General features: G+C 45.7%; 1 protein-coding gene across 1 annotated transcript in view; it reads right to left on the bottom strand.

Moving 5' to 3' along the window:
• Positions 1–15,311, bottom strand: part of LOC104076702 (putative maltase-glucoamylase-like protein FLJ16351) — a gene marked incomplete at its 3' end in the record, with an annotated part of 57,914 nt that extends 42,603 nt beyond the window's left edge. The window contains exons 1-5 of the mRNA XM_009577653.1: positions 15,229–15,311; positions 10,990–11,217; positions 10,398–10,500; positions 10,158–10,303; positions 12–151 (exon numbers count right to left, since the gene is read on the bottom strand). Coding sequence (XP_009575948.1) covers positions 12–151; positions 10,158–10,303; positions 10,398–10,500; positions 10,990–11,217; positions 15,229–15,311 — 700 coding nt within the window. The remainder of the gene's footprint in view (positions 1–11; positions 152–10,157; positions 10,304–10,397; positions 10,501–10,989; positions 11,218–15,228) is intronic.
• Positions 15,312–15,899: the final 588 nt, after the last annotated feature.

Here is a 15,899-nt window from a genome sequence, read left to right as displayed (position 1 = left end):
GCTGAACATGCCATAAGTAACGAAGTCCATGCTGTGTTTGAAGGACAGGTGCTCATGTTCACCAAACCCATACACCGAAGTGGATGGCACAGTAGTTGTGATCTGAAGATACTGGTGGGAGAAAAACAGATCAACCAGGGGACTGTCCCACCTGCGACAAACAGAGGGAGACATGATTAGTTTGCTTATCTCTGGTATGCATAATTTTAAGTTCACATCTGGCTATTTATAATTTTTCTGTATTTTGGAGAGTAACAATATTAAAAGATATTAAATTCTATGCATGCCTCTAACGTGCTTAACCTAACACACATTAAATTCATCTTCTGATGGCTGCAGACATCTCATCTACTCATACAATAAAATGCATCAGTATAATTTTGAAAAGAACAACTAAAATAAGAGAAGACGCTATCTATAATCCTATTACCAAAATAAGTGGTTCCTTGTGCTATTTCTATGACAACCAACAGGGCAGGCTAAAAATTGTTATTACACAGTAGGGTTCAGAATACTTAATGAGAACAACGCTGATAACAAGTTGTTATCAGTTTTTACTTTTTGATGCTTTGCTGGATCGGGACCCGAATACTCTTGTTACCCCCAACTTTATGCAGGGGCCTAAAGCAGAGGGACAGCTTCCTCCAGACTCTGCTTGAATGAGATGTTTTTATTGTGATGGTTCTCTCCTGCTTCTCTCGCCAGCTTAATGCCTTTATTTCTATTGAATCATCTGTGGACACAGGCTCACATTTTAATTAGGTGTTACATTTTGTTTCCTATCTCTAGTGCTATAATGAGCTGAAAGCTAGATGGAGAAGAACATAGTCAAGCTGTGGAGAAGTGTTTCATTAATGGTACTGTGTATGCCATGAGTACCACATTTAGATAGCACCCTCTCGAGCCTTGTTTAACCATGAATTTGTTACAGCTAATTAAAATAAATGAGCCAAAGCCATAGGGTGTAGAAGTGGCATAACTCTCCTTTTAATGGTCTTTTGTCAATGATTTTGAAAAAATTAAATGGTTGATCAAATTGACCAGTAAATCAGAGAAGTGGAAGATGGGCTGTGTCAGGGGGGGCAGCGCTACCCCTGCAAAGGGAGCGCTCCCTGGTGAGCCCTGGCTGCCACCTGTGCCACTGGCACCCCGCCTGGAGACAAGTCCCCACTGCTGGGAGGACTGGGAGGGCAGTGCCGCTCCCACCACGCCAGCGTTGGGCAGTTCTGCTCTCCCCATGGGGAAGCAAGGACAACCACTCACAGGGATGCCCAGGGGCAGATCCAAGGCACGCTCCTGCCTCTCCATGCAAAAGGTAGGCACAATCCATCCCTTGCTAGACAAGTCCTAAGTCAAGCACATGTACTGAAGGGTCTATGTATTTTTGGAAAACTCTATTTGGCCTTTCTCACAAGCAGGAAAAGTAAGAATTTGTATTTAAGTCTTGATTTGGCTGTTTGCCAGCAGCAGCTCTCCCTCCCTTCCATCATCTCCTCCACCTACACGCAGTACTGAATAAGGTTATTTTCTTACAGGAAGGTTAATGCACGCAAAATATCCGCAAGAATCAGATCCAGCCCTTGGCAAACAGAGGCCTTTCTGCAAGAGGCTGCTGCTACGTGGGAACAAGGATGGGCTCTGGAGCTATGTTCCTGTCCAAAGGAGCACTGTCACATAGCTCTGCTCTGTGCCAAGGCAGGCACGGTCACTGCTCTGAGCAGACCACGGGGTTATGCAAAAAGCGAAGGATGCCAGAGGGGAAATGCTTTGGGAAGAGCTTAAATATCTGTCCTAACTCATTGAGCTCTCTCCATGATGTCTGTTCAGAGGACATGAGGCTTTGTACACTCATGGTATCAACATTACAGCACTGACATTTCCCATCGTGAGAGCAATTAGTGTTACCATGGCATTAAAAGTGCTCCTTCTGCTCAGCAAGACCTCTCCCTGCCCAGGAGGGTCACTGGGGTGGTGCAAACTGCAACCCTAGGAACAACCCCTCTGCCCCACCACGTCTTTAAATGGCATGGAGAAACTGTGCATTCTCTAGGGCCACTGTCAGGCACTCAACTTCTGCATGGCATCGCCAAAGCAGTGCCCCTTTCTGCACCCCTCCATCATTCGTCTCCCTGGGGGCTGCCACTCCCAACAGCACAGCTGCCCGTGCTGTGCTGCCAGCCATCGCTCTCCATCAGCCTCATCTTCCATTAGACCTCCACTTGCCAGAACGGCAATGCACTAAATATAGCATTAACTATGACAAAAAAAGACTGGTAATGACAGTCTCTTTTTTCCAGGTACCATTATGTCTCCTCCATCTGAAGGAAAGCATGGACAGGTTTTCCACTGGCACCTCTCTCTGCCTCCGCTCCCAAGTGGCTGCCCTTGTGCTCTGCAGCGCACTGTGGTAAGTTCTTGTGTTACTTTATGTGTTTGCTTGTGTTGTGTTGGCAAAGAGTAATCATTTAAATGAAAAAATTATGTCTGTCATTCCTTAAACACTTGGAGACAATAAAAGAAAATGTCGTATTTCTCCCACCTCCCCTCCTGCTGGTTTAAAGCAGATAGAAGGAACAGAACAGGAGGGAGCATAAAATGACACCATGTGCGCAGGAATTTGCATGGTTCTCCTCCGACAGTCCTACAAACCATAACAGTGATGTGATGGACAACAGAAGGCATCTAAAAATCTAAAAAAAATCTAAAAATACAGCTAAGTAGTTGTTCACTGTTAAAAATTCAACCCCTACCAGCAGTTAGACATGGCAAAGCCTGTGAAGACAAGAACCCTTTTCTTTGCAGAAGAGGTAATAGCTGCACTCAGGTTCATTGCTGGAAGTCCTAACCCTTTCGTGCCTCTGGGGTGGGAACACTCCTGCCTGTGGAAATACAAACTGGCCTCCCCACAGGTCCGCCTGGCCCATTGCCTGCTAACAGTTGCCTGCTGCCTGTCCGGGAAGTCTGACTGATAAAAGCTAACATTTTCTTCCAAACACCGTGCACTATACTCGGGAGTAAACCTCTCTATTTTTTAACCTTGCATGAAGGAAAAAGAGAATGATTCAGGATTGAAAAGGTCTGTGTGAAAATTAACATTTCTGGCCAGCAAGTGACCCAGTCTCACATCCAGCAGTCAACCCTCAGGCCACCAGGACAAAACATAACTACGGCAGACCGGGGAAGTAGCGTTAAAGGAAGGTGGGTAGGCAGATAGATAAAACATCCTGAAGGTGTAGTTTGTGACTAACATTGTCATGACGTTTGAGGGGGATGACTAAAAGGCAGTATAAAATGGTTTTCAGAAATGCAATCATCAGTCCTTTGTAATATGGACTGGACATGATGATTTACCTGGTTGAATGACTTCACTCTGCTTGAAGTTTATTGGAGACCTATAACAGCAGTGTGTGCAACGGCTCGGAGCACTGACTCGCGCCGGCCGTGAGCAAGCAGCTGGTGGCACACACCAAGAGGTCTTATAAAACCTCCAGAATTAGGAAACTTGGGACATGTATACGATACACCATTAAGACATGCATAATGCATTATTTTGACATTCAAAAATCATTTTAGGTTGGGAGAGGGCTTTTTTTCTTCCTGTTGCAATGAATCCAAGAGAAATGAGCTTGGTACTTTAAGGTGTGAACACCTGTCCCCCTCAGTCATGTGGAGAAAATGTCCTCTCTAACATCTGCTTTTCTTGGCCTCCAGACACTTTGGAAACCGTAGCTGTGTGAAAGGGAGCACACCGTATATATTATCTGTGTGCAAATTCAGATGGAAACTTCACATGTCTATCAGAAAGTGGGTCTGAGCCTCCCGGCAGAGATTTGACATACCTTTTCAGAGGGCACAGGCTATCGCTGTATGCGCAGGCTGCCTATAAAGCAGTAAAGCACCTTAGGGACTGAGGAGTATAGGCCCCATTTTCAGAAGAACCTCAAATATACTTGGCCCCTGACTCACCCCACTTGAGCTGCTGGGGAGCACCAGCTGAGGAGCCCAGGTCTCTGTGATTTTCCATTGCTCTCAGATTGCTGAAAAATGTTTCTCACAACAGCCGAATTCCTTATTAGCTGTAAGTCTTGGGGCACCACTGGACTGCAGAAGGCACACCAAGAATGAATTTTTATATGCTTATCTTACTTTGAAGGTGATTTATCAAATAGGTGGAGAAAGTCAGCACGAGTAAACAACAGTTTTTCCACAAACGTGACATTTTAAAAGAAAGAATTGCAGGGTATATTTACAGTTATTGACACAGTTCTGCTCTACTTCTACTGTGTTCATTGTCATGGTATCAGGGCATCTCCTGTAAGTGGTTGGATATATGATGCTTCATTTTTGTTCTGAAAAACAGTTGGATAAGTGATATACCTACAATACTTCTCGCCTATGTAACATAAATCTTAATGATTAGAAGACTAAAATAATGGCTTTTACAAACCAGGAGCAAACCCAAGCTACCCATGATGCACACAATTTGCTCCTGTTGCTTTCAGCAAAATTGCAGTTTAAGACAATAGTGTTATAAATCATTCTAATAGCCTTGCCTATGTAAAAACATCTTCATGGTAAGTGGCATCTGTGCTTACTACCACAGTCAATAAAAAAGGCAGCTGAACTCTGCAGCAGCCTTTTTGGAAATTAGGGAAAATCTTGATTAGATTTCACTTATTTGTGCTGTATCTTCCCAAGTGTGATAGCAAATGAGGTATTCCAAACTCTTAATAGAGAGAAAGGAACACTTATCTGGCCTGGGAAAAATGTTCTGCCTTCCATTATTCGTATGACATCATGAAGGAAAAGTCAGTTGGAGAACGGATATTAAAGTGGAGAATCAAATCAATAGTCTATCCCTCTACAGCCTGTCTCCAGCAATGGCCCAGGCCAGATATCTCAGAGGAAGGCATACGATGTCACTCAGAGCCTGTCTTGCAATAATCTGCTTATGGAGGAAGCTTCTGGCTGTTTTCATAGAATTAGCTTATGTTGTGAAACATGGAGACAAAAATAGTTGGGTTATTTTTCATTGTTCTACAAATGATTTTTTTTATTATGCGTGAATGTGTATCCTGCTAAGCCTCCCATGTCAGTACTGCCCTGGGGCAACAAGTCCCACAGAGTAATCACACACTGCAAAATGAGTATGTCTTTGTTATTTATCGCTGCCTTAAAGAAAACAGTTCCCGGCCTTTTACTCTCTGTGCTTGAGGAAATCTATGCTTTCTTGAAGACTTCGTGCTCACACTTGATACTACCTCCTCCAGTGGTTGCTGCTGTTAGTGGCAGGAGCAGAAAGAAGAAGAGTACTCAACCTGAGAGCACGTGCCACTAAATAACGCAGAGGCTCCATTTTGCTCCCTCACCTGCCTTATTACAACCCAATATTTTCTCTCCTTTTTATTACTGTAGGGACCTGGCTAACGATGGGCCAGTTTCCCAGTAGAGCTGCAAGATCAGCTAGGATAGCGTGAGCGAGGGTTTATTAAACTAAAGCCAATTACAAATCTCTTGACAAAACATTTTGCCACTGATCACGCCGATTTGCCAAAACAGGTATTTTCCAAGCATCATGGGGGCGGGGAGAGGTTCCCCACAGCCTCCCCTGCTCCACGAGGCCAGTAGTTTGGGAGGCCTTGGAGACCCGGGCCCCAGTCCCTGTCCCTTGTGGTTCACATCTAAGAACATGTTAAGGTTGCAGCCTTAAATCAGCTGCAGGTTGGGGTTACATCCCAGACAAAATGGAAAACACCTGACACCTGTATGGGAGCAGGGGTTCTGCCTGCCCCTGGTCTCATCTGACCTCCTCAGCACCTCACTGGTGAACGCATGGAGGTGACACCTCTTCACCCCCATAGCTTTGGAGAGCTGCTGGCATGGGGAAGGACATTCGCTGGCCACCAATGAAAAGCAGGAGCTTGGGGGAGGGTGAAGAGGGGCAGGAGCAGGCAGGACTGGATGGAACAGAAGGAAGGACAGCAGTGGAGGAGAAGGAGAGAAGTAAGAGGGAGGAAGCCAAGAGGCATTACCAGGAGGAGAAAGGGAGGCAGTCCAAGAGCTTCTGGTCCTGGAGCCCCCAGCAGCGCCTGGATCATTTCCCTGCACGACCCCATCTAATTTTTGCCCCATGCAGGTGAAGCAGTGGCTGTTGCCTGATTACCTTGGAGTAAGCTGAAAATGTAGCGGGACTTGGCCTTTTACTCTTGCTCCTGGCTCCACATGAGGTTTGCAATCAGCAGTTAATGGCTCTCCCTTTACATAATTCATTCCTCTCCCCCGTTATTGTGATTACACAGAGCCCTGAGTTAGTCCTACCCTCCTTGAGCCAGCACTTGGGTAGCTCGGCTACAGCAAAGGCTCCTTGTGCACAGCGAGCGGGAGAAACGCCTGTAAAGCACATTCAGGAATATCTCAGTGTCTCCGCTGCCTCTCCCTTGCGACGTTTCCAATGTGGTATTAAATCATTCCTCACGAGGAGGAGGCTTTGTGTGCACAAACGGCAGAGCTGGGATGGGGTTTTATGTCAAGTAGACAGACGGAGAGCCTGCCGCCAGCTACCCCATCACTGCAAAGTCTGCGGCGCAAAGACAGCGATAGCGGGATAGACTGCACCATGGGAAGGAGGGGAGAGAAGTACAAACGTGGACTTTCAAAGAACAACCCAAACCCATACCATGTTTCTGCTCCCTCCCCATGTGGACTGTCAGCTGTGCCAGAGCACCCTGGGGATTGTGAGGGATTTTAGGCTTTTTTTGGGGTGTGGGTCATCCAGCAGTGTGAAGCTGCTGATGAGGGATAAGGAGCATCATGTAAACAGATTTTTGAGGTTTTGGGATTGCTTTACAATGAGAAAGCCTTCCTCAGAGATGTTAGAAATGTCCAGCAGAGCGCCCAGACCTGGTTTGGCATAGACACGGGTTATTATCCATTCACACCTGGGCAGTGCAACTGCAGCACCTGTTGAAGAGATTTTATTTGCCCACATCAACTGTTCTGAGCAATATTTGTGTGCATATGAAGATTAACGATTGATTCAGCTGTTCATTGAGACAGCAAGGCCATGGCCATTCGCATCTTAAAATAGGAGACTGAAGTCCCCCCAGGTGTCACATGCTTGCCTGTTTCTCAGGGACGCTGACCTACGCAGCCTGCCCTAACCTGGCACAACCGTGGTGGAGGCTGCCGGCTGCGCAGCTCGGCACCTGGCCCCAGGCACACTGGGGGCCCTGGAGCAGCAGCTCCCACCTCTGGAAGGAGCCCAAAGAAAAAAGATTTGGGTTTAGCACCTTCTTTGCAGACTGCACCTGGAACAGGGACAAGGGGACAAGGCAATGATGAAGACGCTCTGCAGCGGTTCCCGCTGAGCCCTTGCTGCCTCTGTGGAGCACACTCAGACCCACCTCCCACGCACCTAAACCTGCCTTTGGGCAGGTTGAACTAACATGAAAATCTACTTAACATGCCAGATGCCACTGGTGCTCCCCCAGACCCAGCCAGCCGGTGCAGTCACTGGTGGGGATGCTCCTGTAATGCTGCTTGCTGAGGGTTCATCCTCCCCAGTCGAGAAAATGCAGCAGCCCATGGCTTTTAGGTCAGGATATATAACCTGCTTTCCTGTTTTAAAAAATGATTTCCAGCTGCACAGCTTTTCTGGTGGCTAAGGAGGTTGCAAATCCCTGTAAGTCAGGCTGTGGAGGTATCCCTGAGCATCTGCATTCACTCACTCTGACGGGACGGACTGGCAAGCAATGAAAGGGAAGCATTTTTGCTCCTCACACATAGAATTTAACTCCGAATATGATTCAGCTGTGAGAGGAAGGCTCCCTGCCGGGATGTGATCCTTCAGTCTATAAGCACTGGCTGTGCCATTTCACATGAAACAAAAATTCCCGGGAACATATAATTTCCCTTTCTCTATGCAAAATCCTGTCTCTGCTGATGAGAATCTTTTAGTAGCAGCACTGCCATTGTTTGCAGGATAAAAACCCATTAACTGCATGTTACATTCACCTGCAATTTCCTCTTTTTGGGGTCGGCTGGGTTTCAGGAGAACTCCTTTACCTACTCGGAGGCAGCATATGCTTTTCCAGCAGCAATGCTCGATAGCAGATCATCGCTGCCGAGCGTGCGCCGATGCTACTAATCAAGACTGCCCTCTACCTCCCCAGGCTCTGCAGCACATCGCTGCTGCACCCCACACCTGCGTCGCTGCAGAGTGCAGGTTCTGGGGGACACGGGGGTGCCCCACTGCCAGGGGCACAAAGGAGGCTTTCCCAGGCTCACGGCAGACCAGTGAACATGCCCTCCTGGAAATCTGCTCAGCAGGGACCGACTTGTGCTCCTCTGCCTCTCACTGGAGTTGCGCCTTTGGCAGCTCAGCGGATCAAACCCTGCATCTGCTTCACAGCGGGCCCCTTCCCTTAGCTGGGACGTCCCAAGTTTGATCATGCCCTGACTAACCGAGCCTAAATCCTTAGGTTTTGCGTGAAGATAAGGAGGACTGGATGGGCCATAAGCTAGCCGCTCACCATGTCTCATTATGCATTCATCTCTTATATCACCATTCCAATTAATGAGCCTTTACAAAAATCTCTTATTACAAAGAGAAGAAAATTGGGTCTTTAACATAAGCCCACTGTTTTCACAAAGCTGTTAAGTCTAACAAGGAATTAAATTATTCTTGTTATCGGAGTAATGCATAATACATTCATTTACAATAGCCTGCAAAAAGAAAACTTTACAGAATTGGCTGTGACGTGTATGAAAAGAGATGCCACAAGACTGTAATTTAAAAGGATGGGCAGCTAATTAAAAACCCAGTGTGGTGGGGTTCCATCTGCAGACTCAAACAATTCTGGAGGCTGTATTGTCTTACTTGCATCACATGCGTTAAGCCATCCTTACATTGCTCACAAAGATAATGCTTATATTTTGAGTCTGTTTAACAGAGTTTCTTGGGAGGGGGGAAATCTGAGCTGATTTTTTAATTTCTTGATTTGGGGTTAGATTTTCTAATACATGAAATGAACCACTTGGATCCCAATGACCTTCTGTGAATGTGCTTGCACTAGTGGTGGGGTGCAAGAGAGGCAGAGCTCTGGTGCTGAGGACCCAGTGGCCACATCTCAGGGGCTTGCTCTGAAGCAGCCCGTTAGCCCCCAGAGCACACCTCCCGGTAAGGTCACATGGAAGGGACCTAATCCATGCTCCTCAGGACCACTGCAAGGTCAGCCAACACACAAGACGTGTATAATCAGGAGATTCACATCAAAAGCTGCTGCTGATCTGAACTAAAATGCTAATATAGATACAACCACAGGCTGATGCAAACAGTACCCATATTTCTATGTTCTGTGCATCTCCTTCGCCCACCTGAGTCAAGCGGCGATAACCCAGAGCAGTCTGTAACACTGTCATTTGTCACTGCAGACAGCCAGAGACTGCTGCTAACACCATGCTGTAGCATCCCCAAATGCAACTGGCAGGAGCGTGCCTTGATTGGGATGCAGGGAGCTGCTCCTTCCAAAAAACTCTCTTGCTAAGTAGCATTACACACTAGAGGTGTGTTGGTGGAAGCCAAGAAAATGGGAAATTATGACACCTGGTGACATTTGCTGGTGAGGGAAGCTTTTGCTGAAATTAAACTTAACAGTACCAGATTGAGAATACAGCTGGTATTTTTGCAGAGTGTCAAACTAAACCCACGATGCCCTTCACTGAAATCAGCGGAAGTTAGAGGCTTATGGCCTTTTGGCTTTGAGCTTTAGTTTCCTAGGCCTACATCTTGGAGAGTGTCAGGAGATTTGGTGCTTAATTTCTGACATATTTAAACAAATACCAGAAAACTTAGTTCGTGCTTTCACAGGTTGAGTCTAGCAGCATCCCAAGCTGTGACGCTGTAGCCTCAAAAATTATTTGACTTGCTGAATAATCTTTCCTGCATGCATGTAGATACTCTCCCATTATACAGGCACACACTTCTATCAATAATGAGTGTTTTCCAGGGACGAGGCATAAATCTGTATTTATGTCACATGCAGTTTGTCCTTAAGCCTGTATCACACAGACCCAAGCAATAGGGTGTGAGGAAACAGTGCTTGCCCCATCACTCTTAATTTCTGTGAAAAGTGATGTTAATGACATCTGGTACTCACAGCACTGTGCTGGTGCTTTTCCTCTTGATCCTGAAGTGCGAGGAGTCATCCGTGAACTCCACGTCATAGCTGGCCTCATCGGCCGCAACTCCTGGGGAGTCGATCTTGAGTGGGACTTCAAACCGCTGCCTGTTGGGGTTGTAGAGCTAAAACAAGGCAAGGGGGAGGCAGGTTAGCTCGTTCTTTAGCACACATTGCTTTGGTTAAATGATCCGCCCCCCACCCCCCTCAAATACTCACCCTGAACCGGAGTCTGTCCCTTGTCTGGAACTCCACTTCCCAGACAACCAGGGAAATGTCATTTCCAAAGAGGGAAAAGGCCTGGCGCCTGTTCAGCGTTATCCTGCGGCAGAAACACGCACTGCCGCCCACCACCACCACACGCTGCCTGTGAGCACCCTGGCATGTTGGGTGGAACATCTCAGATATTCTACCTTAGCTCTTTAAAAATAAATCTTACTGACTTATTGACAGAAATAATCTCTCAGGTTAGCTTAGGCTCTCTCTCGGTCCCTCTCCTTCCCGTTAACGGATAAAATAGGCGCTCCTGAAGTAAGGAGACCTCATGGTCTACTGGGGGACAGCTCCCAGGGCGGGAGGGACCACCGACCACCCTGTGCCAGCGTGGTTTCCTCACGGGTGGCGTGGTGTGAGCACAGGACCCCAACTCTGCACCCCTTACACGCGGTGAAACATGTCCGTTATCCTCCTCATCGCAAGCTGAGCACGCAGTAGCAACTTGGGCAAGGCCTCCAGCGAGCTCCCCTGGGGCGGCAGCGATGGTGGCCGTGCAGTGCCGGACTGCAGCACCAGAGGAGCCACGCGCGCTTACCTCCGGCCCTTGGCTGTCTTCTCGGTGTTCCCGCCCAGGGAGTAGGCGTAGGGACTGTCCTCGGGGAAGAAGCACCAGGGAGCGTTGGCCACGTGGGTGGCGCACCGGGTGCAGCCCCGCGCCTCGCAGGCCTCCTGGGAAGCGCCCGCTGGGGGTGGCAGTCGATGCGCTGCGGCACCCCCACAGCCCCCGCGCACTGCCCGTCCTGGCCTCAGCCGAGGCACCCGCCTAGGGCCGGACCCGGGGAAGAAGCAGTCAGAGCAGCAGAGAACCACGCTGAAAAAAACCCACAATGCAATATTCTTTAGTTATCCTTTTTTTGTTGTGTTTTTGCCCCATCTGGGGGCTAACACACGTGATTCTTTTGACTGAGATGACAGCAGAGCAGCATGCCTGCTCGTGACCGAGACAGGAGCACCAGGTTTCTTTTACAAGCCAAGGCAGTGGGTCTGTGTTCTTCAGTGCTCAGAGCTGCTGGTGCTCAGCTGAAGCACGACTTGCTTGAAGTTAAATAGCATGGAAAGTTAATAGCAGGCTAACGAAGCTGCTGGTGAGGTGCGAGAGCAACACTTGGGGCTAGCTGAACAGGAGGTGTACTTCACTAAGGACTAAAACTGTTATTGATATTAAAATGCTACGTTTTCTGTATAATTATTCTCTCAGTTTATACACAGGTTATCTATATATAGATAGATACAAATATGTGAAATCAGCATGATACAAAAATACTGATTACATGTATGTTTGTATTAGGCTTCATTTCTATATTATATGACTACTACATCTACATGTATTAGTATTAGTAGTTTGTGTTCATACAGATACAGTTATTTGTAAAGGGAAAATGCCAGCAATAAAAGAAAAGGTACAAATTAGTCATTTGCAGAATCATCCTGACAAAAACCTCTTAGTAAGGTGCTAAATCTTTTCCTTTCTGCAGCTGCAGGCAGAGCCCTGTGGTTTCCCTGCACAGAGCAAGCCTGCTGAGAGCAGGGGAACGGTGAGACCGGCTCCCTGCCATGCCAACAAAACGCTCTGTTATCAAATATTCTTAAAGTGAGCAGGCGTACCGCAGGAGCATTCTTATTTTGAAGTTAACTTATGTCATTTTAGTCATTACAGCAATATTCAAAGATTAAATCTACTTGAAAGATAATTGCTCTTTTCCATAAAATGACTAAGACCTCTGTTTTAAATTTTTTTTATGTGAACTGTCATGTGCTTGAAAGCTTAAAACACGATTGCTGATGCAGTCTGGGCTTCTCCAAATAAAGAACTTTACAAGCAGCTGTGCACAAGCAATAATTATATATACTGGGAAAACTTACAGAATAAAATTGTGGATTCACTAGAAAATGCTATCATGCTGCGATGCCAGAGTTGACTTCCAAGTCAGGGATGGGAACGCAGAAAAGCAGGAGCTGAGTGCGGTCTGCATTTGTCTTTTGAGAAAACTCTTCATCGCCCCTTTGATGTGGGAGCATCTGACGCTCAGGTCTGACGCTCCCGGGATGCGCAGCAGAGCTCGCTCATCCCTGCCACAACACCTTCTATCCCCTTTTTCATCCAAAGCATCATAGGAATATGAACGTCCCTCTGCAGTCCCTAAATCATTTCTTCTTGCAGCAGAAATCAGGGAGGATTCATCAATGGTCTAATGAAACACTGAAGACTCCTTGCCTTTTCATACTCTGTCCCTGATGAAGATGTGGGAAAGTCACACAGATTGCAAGTCCCATGGAAATAACTGCCATGCCTTTGTACCACTACGCACCAAATATTCCGGCTTATTGAGGGGGAGGTGAAAGGATTTCAAAGGCTTCCCGCAGCCCTCTGGATCCTGAGGTCCTTAAACCTGCGCAACCACAGAGGCTAAAAAAATGACGTACCAAGCACCACCTCTGCAGTCAATGCATGGCTTCTGTGTCCAGCAGCTTTGCACTGCTCTGCCTTGCACATTCGAGTTAAAACCTTGGCAGAGTAAACCCATCACACTTCATTTAGTTTCGGGGTTTTTTTTCTAGTAGGTGTCAAATGCAGCGTCTGTGTTTTCATTGCTGAAATCAAAGAATATGACTGAACACACTACAGCATATTATTAACTTGGCATCATTTTACATAGCGTAGGTTCATAGGAGACTTTTGTCAACTCATTGGTATAATAAAATACTTCATAAGAAGGATGTTGTGAATTAAAAAGCTAGTTCAAAGGAAAAAAAATTTGCCCCAGCCGGAGCCAAGAAATTTTTAATATCCTCCCCCCCGCCCCCATCAATGTGAAGCTTACATTTTCCAGCAAATTTTGAAAACAAGCACTTGCAGGTATGAGCAGCTGAACAAGGCTGCAACCTCATTCATCCCTTCTTCCTGGATTTACTTCTATTACAGTACAAATGGGATAGTAGCAAGTGGGAAGATGCAATTTTCCTTGCCTACTTTTTAAAAACATTTTTATTTTTAAATCTCCACATCATTTTCACTGCATTTACGGCCCATGTTTGTAAATGTACATAGAAGATGAAATGCAAACGAGCAGTTGAATTTAGCAATAGCTATGGCTACTTGCTGCTTTTCACGATAATTTCCATGGGAACAGAAGCTAAAGAGAGGTAGTTTGAAAGATATACGTGAAAAATTATCCCCATTGATTTTTAAAAACCTGACTTCAATTTTGTGAGATTAGGTTAGAAAATGCTGCAATAAGGCATAACCAAGGAATTAGAATATTACAATAGGCCTTTTAATTTAATAGCATTAGTCTGTACATTTTGGGTTCATCCATACATTTCAAAGGCATTTGCTGCAGCAGTTCCCTCTTCCTTTATCTGGCAACATAATACAATGTATTCTCCCTTTATTAGACTCTGGACCGAATTAACCTCTGGTATACTGGGGTAAAAATCATAGCAAACAAACTAGCAAAGCACGGGGCATCTTTCAGCAGCTGAATGGTCCCATTGACTCCAGTGTGTCTGTGCTGGTGCCCAAGAGCTGAATACATTGTTGGACTAGGACGTATTTCTAAACAAGCCAGCCAGCTCTGTTGTCTTCCCCACAGTCACCTCAGGTGGAGTTAAAGCCATAAGCATTCTCTCCTTTTCCATGTAAAAAGTTCACCTCCCCTAATAGCTTTTCTGTTGTTATCACATTTATATCTTGCTTCTGAAGCCTATGACAAAATAGAAATGCCATACGTTTACCTGCTAGCACAACAGCCAAGAAACACAGGCTCCTCATCCTCTCCATGGTTGAACGTCCGTTTCTGCAGGCAGCATGGAGCCTTTTATCCAAGGCAGGGGCACTGTTATGGTTTAACAGCACTTGTTCCAATACTTAATAAAAAACATCGCAAATATTTTCTCAGCATTCGTATCTTACATGAGATTAATTATAACACGTGACCTTGCCTGTATTTAAGAATGTATCTAAGCAGATAAGATGGGATATAGTTACTAATTTGTCCACAAACTTTGCTCAACTTCTGAATTCCAACTTTGAGAGAGCACATGATTTTCCCATGACTTAGAATTCTTAGAAAATTAATTTTTTTTAAACAAACACCTTCAGACAATTGGAGTCCAGTGCTTACCTTTTTCTGATTTCATATTATCTTTTGTCACATATGTAGTTTTACAGTACAAATGAGAAGTTTGGAGAAAACTGAACAGTTGAAGAATTCTCCATTAAAACAAGACACTGATACTGTGACCTTTACAAAATGACCATTTTCTTCCAATTGCTTGATGGCAAGAACTTTCAGAGTAAAGCTGTGTTCTAGAGTAAGATCTAGTCTGGGTGGAACATCTTCCGGGGCGGGGGGGGCAGGGAAGGGAGGGAAGGGGGGTGGAAATCTTTCTATACACACAATATCTAAGTTATATTGGTCCCTATCACAAGATAGCTTCGTAAAACAAAATGTCTGTGTTGTCAAGCATCACCAGAGAGAAGCATCTGCAATGCAGACTGCTGCCACGACAGTCCCTCACCATATGGTGCGTTAAAGCAGAGCAGCCTGACAGCAGGTAATCATTCCCCAGGTTTGTAAGGACTTTGGTCCTGCAGTTGCAAAACACAATATTCAATATTCATACGAATCTTACACACACGCAAACACACACATTAAAACAACACAACTACCCAGGGTTCCCAGATGACAGCCATGAGTGTTCAGCTCCAAAACCAGGGGTTGCCGAGCTGTTGGTATCATTTGCGAAGCTTGGCACAGTGGGTGGCCTTTACCCACTGGGCCAGGCGGAACAGGGACCCTCCACCAGGCACACAAAGCCTCTCACATCAGTCTTGCACATAAATTCAGTCTCCATGGGGAGTTTTGCTCAAAGCTGTGATATGGTCCCAAATCTTTTGTGTGTACAGCCCTTGGGTGGTCAAAAAGCATGATAGATAAACACTAATTGGTATTGCTGCTGTTTATTTTAACTAACCTATACATTGCTTCTTAACAATACGTATCATTACTCGTTTCTGCCAAAACTTGGAATAAATCAGTAACTCAAATCGCAAGCAGGACGCATTTTCATCTCCTTTCAAGCTGAGTTGAGAAGGAAATAATTCCTCTAAGACGAGTAAGAGGCATCATAACTTTTCTTTGTTTGACAGACCATATGTAATAAGGTAAGAACTGTCATCTCTTAAGAACAGGAGCCATCTGCTTCATTTTAAGTCTGTACTGTACTTAGTATGAGGGAATCCTACTAGGTTCCTAAGTACTATCAAAACACAAATAATGGCCAACGAGAACACAGATGTGGGATAACAGAACAACCTATGGGCTATATTACTCAGCAAGCTATCCCACTGCATTGTGTAAAATTGTGAGTTTTATATTCGGGGCCTTTGCAAGGGAAGTGAATTTTTTATAAGGAAGTATGATGAAAAAGGCAAAGAGAAGT

Source organism: Fulmarus glacialis, unplaced genomic scaffold (genome assembly GCF_000690835.1).
Source record: "Fulmarus glacialis isolate BGI_N327 unplaced genomic scaffold, ASM69083v1 scaffold3670, whole genome shotgun sequence".
Taxonomy (NCBI): domain Eukaryota; kingdom Metazoa; phylum Chordata; class Aves; order Procellariiformes; family Procellariidae; genus Fulmarus; species Fulmarus glacialis.
The sequence above is the reverse complement of the archived record's forward strand: the minus strand, read 5'-3'. Positions and strand labels throughout refer to the sequence as shown.